This window comes from Mytilus californianus, unplaced genomic scaffold (assembly GCF_021869535.1).
Source record: "Mytilus californianus isolate M0D057914Y unplaced genomic scaffold, xbMytCali1.0.p SCAF_9, whole genome shotgun sequence".
NCBI classification, from domain to species: Eukaryota; Metazoa; Mollusca; class Bivalvia; order Mytilida; family Mytilidae; genus Mytilus; species Mytilus californianus.
The window spans coordinates 80477204-80487483 of NW_026262745.1; the positions used below are offsets into that span (position 1 = coordinate 80477204).

A 10280-nucleotide genomic window follows, 5' to 3' on the forward strand; every position below is an offset into this window, starting at 1 on the left:
TAATTAGATATGAGCAAAGCCTTACTAACATATTAATCCCGGCTCGCCATATTCTTTAAGTGCCTGCCCAAAGTCAGGAGCCTGTAATTCAGTGGTTGTCTGTCAAAATTGGTTTTCGTTCATTGCAGTGGTTCATTGTTTTCTCATAAATCAGGCCTTTGGTTTTCTCTTTTGAATTGTCAACATTTTTTCATGCCGGGCCTTTCATATCGACTATATTTACGGTATGTATTTTGTTCATTGTTGAAGACCGTACGGTGGTCTATATAATTGCTTACATTCACATCATTTAGACTCTGATGGATAGATGTCTCATTGAAAATCAATAAATATCTCCTTATTTTATATCAAACCACCAAAATTCCTTCAATGATTTGTGGTGAAATAGAAGATAACCCTTCCATTCATTAGAAATCCTCTTGTCATCAATCACCCAAGGACATACATCTATAACATTTAGAACACTAATTTGCCTTTTCCAATTGAAAATATTACTCAGAATTAAATTAAACAGGACATGCGACTTCTCATTTAACCGTGACGGTCAAAAGAACACACTGTAATTTAAATATCAAGACGTATTTTCACTGGTCTTTGGAACTGGTTTCAGAATGATTGCCATCAATTTGGAATCATCAGGATTATTGACATTCAAATTGAGTGCTAGATTGTTACCACGGGAACAGACAAATGTTGGAACTTGTTCCACTTGAATGACTTTTTCGTCTTCGTCATAGACTATAACGCTTGCCTGGACCCTTGCTTCACATTTAACGGTAGCTGAATCGTGACAGAATATCTGCAGCGTCCAGCTGTCTCCGTTCTTTCTGTATGTTATTTTCCATTCGCCTTCCCGTCTGTCTGTAGGTACAGGTCCTGCATACGTTTTAACGTCAACCTGGATTCCAAAACGAAGAGTATTTTGCATTCGAACGGTGTCCACAACTAAGTCCAAGTAATTACGAGGTAGGTAAAAAGGTTCGTTAAACATAACATCGAGTTCTCCCTGCGATGGACATAGTGATCTAAATCTGTATGCCTTACAAACAAGACTATTTAACACATCCTTACATTCTTCCTGTTCCACGATATCGGAGTTTTCAATCTGATACAACTGATTAACAGTCATTTGTGGAAATCTAATCAAAGGAAATAACTTATTCGCATTTTCTCGTAGATCAGACCTATGGCTCTCGTGAAATAGCCATTGAAGAAGAGACTCGTACAAGAGGTATTCATTTTGAAGAACCAAATCTTCGTTTCTTAATATATCAGACACAAAATCAAAATCCATTCCAGGCCATTCTTTCAATTTAAGTAAAGTGTCTGTATTCCATGCTATAGTTTGAGCACACTGTTGTATCAATTCTGTTAGACCTAAAGCTTTAGACCATGCATACCATGACAAAGCATTTTTGACTTTCGGTGATTTGGCTTTTTCAATCATATACTGTGTACATAGATTTTTGAGTGATGTTACACAGTATTTATCTGCCAAACAAAGAATACCTACAGACGACTCCACGGTCACAGATATATCGGCAGTATAAAAATAACGTAAAAATTTATCAAAAACGGCACGGCATTCTGGAGTCTCACTAAGCGCTAGTTCTGTTTGATTGTCCTTTGACCAGTTGTCATCGTAAAGCATTGCACGAAACACATCACTATCTTTGGCCAGCACAAACTGGTGAGCGGAGTATGAATCGTCACCTATGTTTAATGTTATATCACGAAGATCTGTCTGACCATAAAATTTAGAAATATTTTCTATGAAACTTCGTTCATCTTTTAAATTTGTCTCATGCTCATCATCATTCTCTTGCTCGTGTTCTTCCATTTTCTAGAAAAAAAGGAAAAATTTTGTTAACCATTTTTATTTTTATAAATTCTTTGTTGCAAAACAAACAAAAACCAATTTTGGTCATAGCAATACAAACACAAAACAAACATAAGAAAACCTCAGCAATATTAAGATACCTGAACAGTTATTGGTCTCCTTTCCTCGGTTCTAATGACTCTTTAATAATAGAAACGACTGCTTTACTATCATTGGGTGTTGATGCATTTACTATAATCGCGAGTGTATCGGTTTAAGTTTTAAGTGTATTAAAATCGGTACAGTTTTCTACATAATTTTTTTGTTAATTTTACAGTTAAAGAAAAAATGGAATTCATCATCTAATATTTTACAAATTTTACATTTTCTTTCATTTCTTGATATTTCTGTATTCTAGTATCTTCCAGTTTCTATTAAAAGACAATGATCGCTTATTCTATACATTTGGTTAACATTTTTCTTGTTTCTTTGTATGGGTGAGATAGATGGTATTCCATTTGGTTATTTGGTTAGATTTAAGAAATTTATATAGATATATTTTATTATTTTCATTCAGGTTGTTTATTTTATCATTAATAAGAGTTTGATAATAGTTAATAGAACATTTTTTAAATTTGGGTGTTACTTTTTAGTCTGTTTTAAAGTTTAAGCTTTTTCAACAAGTTTGATGTCAATATTTATTTCTTGTGACACATTTTTTGCAAAAGTATTCCAAGAGTTTGTTCCTTCAGTATGTAATTTTTTAGTAAGGATAAATGCTTCATTAAGAAGTGGGTTTAGATTTTCAATATTTAATCTAAATAGGTACATCATGGTTTGGGGTTTTATAAAAGTGTCTAATGGCAGAAGTCCTAGTTCATTTCTTACAGCTAGAATTGTTGAGCTTCTTTTTTTTCCCAGTGCTTGTTTAACAAAATGCAGCTGGTTTTTTTCTAAAATAGTTTTATCAATAAAATGAATGACGTCTGGTGTTAAGTTATTTTTAAAGGCTCGCAGTTTAGCTCTATACACTGATCGAATACAAGTGTCCATATAACATATTTAACTATTAAAAGTTAGTATAGGTTTAACCAATGTTTCAAAAAGATTGCAGGACACTCTCACAGGAAGTTGTCCAAAACCTGATGAGTACGAATTAATAGCAAATAAAACTTTTCTTGCCTTTTTTGCAAGATCTGAACTACAAATAGTTAAACTGCCATTATATGTTATAACAATATTTTTAATAGAAAAAAACATGAGTATAAATTATATTAATAAAAACACATAAAGTAGTAGTAAAATATGTTAAACCAAACTAAAGGCTTCCATGCAGGGGCATGATGTCGCTCGAATACAAATATGAAATTAAACCTCCATCATTTCATAACCGATTTAGTAGATAACCTCGAATATTTAACACTTGTAGCCAGAACACCTCTTTCTTCCTCGATTGTGACATCATCGGATACGACTTATCACCAGGGTGGATCCAGGATTTTTTAAAGGAGGGGCGTAATTGAAGAAAGCCCAATAAATACTGCCTAGCGTATATATTCAAATCAAAGGGGGTGTACGACCTCTACGTCCCCCTCGCCCCTGATTACCGACATTTTACTTGCAAAGGATTACACGACGGTGTCACCTATGCAGGAACTGTTTACCATTCCAGAGCATTAAGAAATTATCCACGTCAGCCATGGTACCAGAAGTAAAGGTAGGCATGGCCTCTACTATGCATGGTTACAGCGGTAGAGGCAGACATGGTACCAATGGTAGAGACAGACATGGTACCAGACGTTATGCATGGTCCCAGCGGTAGAGGCAGACATTGTACCAGACGTAGTCTAGAGGTATGCATAGTACCAGAGGTAGAGGCAGACATGTTACCAGACTCAGAGGTATGCATGGTCCCATATGTAGAGGCAGACATGGTAATTTTGATGTGTTTCCCGGTCCTTTTGTGTTTGATTTTTTCCCTCTGTTCATTTTGACACAAATCTCTTACGATTTATATGACAATAAACTATTCATTTATTACCTTATCGGAGATATTTAACAAGGATGACCACATGTATTTTTTCCGATATAACTCAACTTCATATAAATAGAAAATATAAACACGACTTTGCGAAGTAACTTACCAGAACCAAAGGTTTTGGAAACTTCATGAAAAGGTAAGTGGTCAAGTTTCTAATGTTAAGAATCGTCACATAAATTCAAATAAAACACCAAATACTACTTACTGAGGTATAGTTCTTTCCTTAGAAGTCATTGTGTAAATAAAAGAAGTCATTAAAATGCGAACAATCAGTAGTATATAATACTTTACAAGACCAGTGGAGTGTGTAACTCTGCATATTAAACCAAAAGACGTCCTGTACTGTTCTTTATAATAATAATAATAATAGTAAATTCTTTATTTAAAGAGGGTAACTCAATTAGAAGTAGTCTAATTTTCATTGAGGCCCTCAAAGCTAAGTTCAGTGAATATTATATAACACAGTAACCAATTGCTAGCAGTTGCGTTGTTGTGACTTTACGTGACGAGTTCTGTGCCACAGGGTCTACCAGCGGCCCATAGTCGTACTCCTTTCAGTGCCAAAGGGCAGATTTATCGGCCAATTCAAATGTTGTGATGAACTATGTAATGTACCATGACGTCGCTGTTTTTGCGTTAAAATTAATTCCCTCGTCTCGAAATTTTCGCGTTTTTTTTTTACCAATATTAAAAAATACGGAAGTCAAGCTTTTATTATGTTAATTATGAAAATAAAATTATGTAAGGATTCCTTTATAAATATTATAGATGTAATTTTTAGATGTATTGAGTCTTAACTTCACTCTCTTTTTTTCCGACTCTTTTGTGGTATGCATTTTAGGCTTACTTTCCTAAAGTTATCAAGGGATTTACTTTTTATAAAAATATATAAATGCTAAGTGTTAAATAATTTAAACATATCTGTACTGTCTTAAAATATCTATTGAAAGTTAAATTCAAATTTTCATTAAATTTGTGGATGTTATAATAAAGGGGATAGAGGTTGCGGAAGAGATATATTAAAATTATTTAAAAAAAAAAACATAAGTCTGTTGCCTAGGATTATGTCTGTTGCATTGTCATATCAAGTTACAGAAAATATATAATTAATTTGTAAGGACTTGGAAAGAATTTAAACATATTTTCAGGTTCAATGCACAAAAATCTTGTACTTAGTTACTTAAAATTGAACTCAGTTACTAAGGAATACATGTGCTGCTAAGCAACAATTTTATTTCAGATTGTTCGTTTATGACCCCCAAAGTGCGCTGAGAGTCTTGACTTGTATATAATACAAGGTTCATATTTGAATAAATTGGGGAATCATATGTTCCTTAAAAATATTTCATTGAGAAATTGAGCTCAATAATGGTTAAAATCTGTAGGAGCCACAAATTCACATTTTTCAATGCTTACCCAATTTTATTTTTTCAAATAGTTGTTTGTACCTGTACTATCAAGAATACAATAAGGGGCAATACATTTCCTTTTTTTTTTTTAGATAAAGGCAATTAAATTTTATGTGATTTTTAACAGTTTTCAAAATATTTCAGGTTGCCATAGCAATGCTTCAAAAATATTAAATTGCTCAATACTGTGCAAATTATATCAAGGCAAGATGTCCTCATTATGATATAAGAGTTGAGAAATTACTTTTTTTCAGTTTGATTTTCTGCTTAACTTTGAAAAATGCATATTTTACCACGTTTTTGGGTGGTAATTTGACAAGTATATCAGGAAATGAAATTTGTTGCCATGGAAACCAGTGGATTTGAAAAAAATATACTATTTTCACCTTTTTTTGTGTTACATTACATGCAACACATCATTAAACCCCAATTTTATGAAAGAATTATTTTTTGAAATTCCGTTTAAAGCTCAGTGTTGCTGACATGGCCTATTTATGCATATGTCCGTATGATTAAAGGCTTGCTTAACATACAGTGGTATGATCAAAGAGAAGTGGTTTTCACATTTACCACTAAATAGTGATAACAGGTAAGGACGAAAATCATCTGCAATGAATTGAATATACAAATTTAGAGTGTTTAATTTCTTTTATCACCAATCTTATTGAATATAAAATATACTTAAAAATATTTCATCATAAATAAATTTTACAGTATGATAATAGAATTAAATACAGGACATGGTGCTTATTTTGTCTAAATTTTAATGCAATATTTCCATGTTTGTCTGTTTTTTAGTAGAGGTAAAGCCAAATAAAAAATGAGTAGCTTTTGATCAATGACATCACAATAAATGCAGTTGTGGCGTCATTCTGTGTGATTTTGAGAAAAATATAAAGTTTTGGACCATAAATACAACGCATGAAATTACAAATCAATAATTTACAACACTGTGTGTCTATATAAACAACACATTTCATATAAAATAAATATGTTTGTGGTTCTTTTGTGTGCTCAATATTCACTTATGTAATTAAAGAACCTTTAGTGAGCCCCACATACCTGCATAGCATTTTTCTGTTGACTTGTTATGTAATAATAATGAATCTTTTCTATAGTGATTTCAGAAAGTAACGTTTTCTTACAAAAATTGAAATTCCTTTCCCAGTTAAACGTGTTGAAATTGCACTTAATTTGACCTTGGATGTTAAGAGCTAAAATTAATAGGGATTGATCTTCCTTACATTTTACTGCATGTTTCAAAACATTTGGTTCTAGTCCCATGGAGGTCCTAAGAGTTATCGTGTGAAATCTTTCCTCCACCTATTTCTGTTTATTTTCAGTACCTATGCCCTGGACGTATTAACCTCAGAATCAATAAGTATCTTCCACTCATTTATATTTGACCATACCTGGTATCTGCAATTTTGGTTTCAAAATAAAATTATAGATTTAAAATCCAGAACTCCTTCTTAATTTGACTTTAGAGGTAGTACGTGACCTCATAATCGATAGGGATCTTCCTCTCATTATATGTGACCATATATCCAAGTATGGTTGCAATCACATATAAAGTACTTGATTTGCTGATGCGATTGAAGTGAGATTAAGTACTTAAAGTCAAAATTAGATTCAAATAAAATAAAAATAAGATGCAGTATCATTGCTAATAAGACAATTCTCCAGCAAAGACCAAATGATGTAGAGGTTAGAAACTACAGGTAACCGTACGGCGTTCAACAACGAGCAAAACCCATAATACATAGCAAGCTATAAAAGGCCCCAAATGACAAATGTAAAACAGTTCAAACAAGAAAACAAAAGACCTAATGTGTGTACAAAACAATAAAAAAAAAAAAAATATGATACTGTGGATTTATCATTATTCGTGGGATACCAATTATCCTGAAATTCTTGTCTAAAGGTAAACCACAAATTTCAATGTTCATCAAAGTGCAAATTTTCTATGGGCTTGTACACAGACTTTGACAAATCGAAGAAATCCAATATCCACGCCTGTGATTGCTGCTGTCAGTGTGAAAGTGTAATGTTGACTGTAAAAAGTGAGTCCATTTATTCGTACAGAATCTTAAAAAATCAATCTTTTTTTCTTAACATGCTATTTATTGATCTTGAAGATTAGCTTTGGTCCAAGAAGTAAAATACTTTAAATGAAATCAATATATTTTCAAAAGTTTGCTTCAGACATTATCTCTTAAGTGATATTTTTATTAACAAGAAAAATGGATTATTAATACACAGCATGTTGACATGTATCATCGCACATGCATTACCTGTCCTTTATTGCCGATTGGGTATTTTAGTTCAGCTTATATCTATTAATAACAACCAATGATATAAGGAATTCCCTACTGGCCACTCTTGACATCTCGCTCTCTAATTGCTTTGTGAGATGTTGTGGAAGGGAACCAATCACAACAAGGCCCTTATTTCAAATTATCCAATCGGCAGAGATAATTAATTAATTATCATCCTTTTGTTTTAATTACTGCACGCCTCATTTAGGCATTCTAGATAATACAACTGCATGAAGCAGTCGCATTGTAATTTGGCATTAGCGAATTTAAAATATAAATATATATTGTCTTTAAACATCGATAATTTGAATCCATGACAAATCGCCCCACTGGCAAATCGCTCCACACCTAATCGCCCCACTTTTAAAAAAATCGCCCCACTCTTGTTTACCAACTCGCCCCACTTATGAAAAGGGTAAAATCCCATTGAAAATAGGTTGGATAACATGCCCCACTCATGTAAAGGGTTAAAATCCTGCTGAAATAAGGTCTGCCAACTCGCCCCACTCATGACAAATAGATAAACCACGATGAATTTAGTAATGCCAACTCGCCCCACTTATGGAAAAAGATGCTATCCCGTTGTATATGTTCCTGCCACTTATAAATAAAATCAATACCTATGAAAACCTTAGATAAACATCTTTTGTAATTCTTTTCTTTTTGTTTTTGTTTTTCTTTTCTTTTTGTTTAAATAAAGCAGTAAGAAGTGAGTACCAGTATTTCGGTGACGTGAATGTCAACTCGCCCCACTTGTGAAAAATAGAAAAATTCTGATGAATTGAGTTATCCCAACTCGCCCCACTTATGAAAAATAGGAAAATCCTAATATTGAGTCATGCCAACTCTCTACACTTATGAAAAAGGAAGTAATACCGTTGAATTTATGTCTGCCAACGTACCCAACTGATAAATAAAAGTATGAATAGAATTAATGGCTACCAACTAGCCCCACTTATGAATAAAATGATTAAACTGTAATGAGTGTAGGCTTTCCAATTCTGCCCTCTTATGAAAACGTTAGAAATGCATCTTTTTTTTTGGTTCTTTTCTTTTGGTTGAAATAAAACAGAAAGAAGGTTGCATCAGCATTTATGTGACGTTTTTTTCCTGCATGACATTTTAACATTCAACTACATTAGGAGTGCTTAATATAAATTGGAATTTAAATGTTATCATATTGGTTTCTGATGGATACTTGTCTCATTGGCAATTATAGCAATCTGCTTATTTTTATGTAGATTTCTTATTCTCAATAACATTATATTGTAACGGTTTATTTCTTCCTCTGTGATATTTTATCCTGGGGATAATTTGTCACAGAAATTTACTATTTCAAGTCTTAAAATAAAAGGGTTTACCTTTACGTTGTACGTTAAGTGGGGCGAGTTGGCAGGAGTAATATTAACGGGATTTAACCCTTTTCAAAAGTGGGGCGATTTTTTAAAAAGTGGGGCGAGTTGGTAAACCAGTTGGGGCGATTTTTTTAAAAGTGGGGCGAGTTGGTGAAAAAGTGGGGCGATTAGGTGTGGGGCGATTTTCCAGTGGGGCGATTTGTCCTGCTTCCGATAATTTTTACGGGAAAAATTGGTTTAAATCCTTGGATCCGAAATGGATATTTCGGCAACGTTGTTAAACCAGTGAAAGTATAGAGAAATTTTGTCTGAGTAGCTGAATGCCCGAGAATGATATTTAACAGTGATACACTATAGACTTTTGTGCACATTCCGGCGATTGAATTTATTGAGATCTGCTGTTGACGTGTGTAATCCTTGCATACAGTGTTTCCCTGTAGACTTTTGTAGTTTTTGGCCTGCACGCTCTGGCGACGGAATTATCCGAGTCAGAAATGCTCTGCTTTAAACTTTTTAAACATTTGTACCAAATAGTATATTTGCGACTATAGGCGATATGGCGAGTGACAATGAAGGCAAAGTGGATTTTCCACGTAATGTCGAGCGGGTACAGATGTTGGCATCCACAATGAAGCTGAATCCAAACACAGCTTCCGAATTAATTAGACTTGGTTTCGATTCTATGGAAGCGATGTCAATGATTAAAAAAGACGACATGCCAGCTTTTAATATTCCGCTTGGGCAGCAAAAAGTGTTGATGCGAGCAGTTGGAAAAACTTTCAGGGACGGTCGCGCTGAAGCTTGGAATATGGCGGACAAGCACCCTTACGGAAATCAAAACGAGGCTACACAGAGAACTTCCGCTAGGATACAAAATGGCGGCAACAGCAACCAAGATGGCGACGGTGTAAACAACAAAGATGGCGACGATGTAAACAACAAAGATGGCGGCGCCCATACGTCAAACCCACGATCGTAGGATGCCTATGTGCAAGAGATCCTAAAGATGATGTCTAGGGAGAATAACAGTACAGGACAATTTGTGAATGACTCTCATAATTCTTCCACAGGTAGAGACAATTTGCTGGTCAATGACATTTACTCATGGAAAGACCCTCAAATATTTTTTAAGTCTACAAATTTTGATCCTAATGTGAATTTCTTTGATATAACTGATTTTGTACCTAATACTTTAGGTGGGCACTCAGAATCAGAGGAATTAGTTTCGGAATCGTCAGGGGGCAAATTAGTTTTCAAATCTGGGCCTGTCAAGCCAAAAATAGAAACATTGTCGGTAACACAATGGTCTATGGCTAATTTGTCCATAATGCATAAGTT

General features: G+C 33.9%; 1 protein-coding gene across 1 annotated transcript; it reads right to left on the reverse strand.

Moving 5' to 3' along the window:
- Window positions 1-403: 403 nt before the first annotated feature.
- LOC127716491 (BTB/POZ domain-containing protein 17-like) lies at window positions 404-4127 on the reverse strand. The gene is made up of 2 exons (XM_052222718.1): window positions 4066-4127; window positions 404-1843 (listed from the first exon to the last, which is right to left on the reverse strand). Exon 2 carries the CDS (start codon window positions 1838-1840, stop codon window positions 572-574), a length of 1269 nt encoding a protein of 422 aa, XP_052078678.1. The 5' UTR covers window positions 1841-1843; window positions 4066-4127; the 3' UTR covers window positions 404-571.
- Between the last annotated feature and the right edge of the window lie 6153 nt (window positions 4128-10280).

Bases quoted from the DNA above. Each gene is read 5' to 3' on its own strand.
- LOC127716491 (XM_052222718.1), bottom strand. From the start codon at position 1,840: ATGGAAGAACACGAGCAAGAGAATGATGATGAGCATGAGACAAATTTA.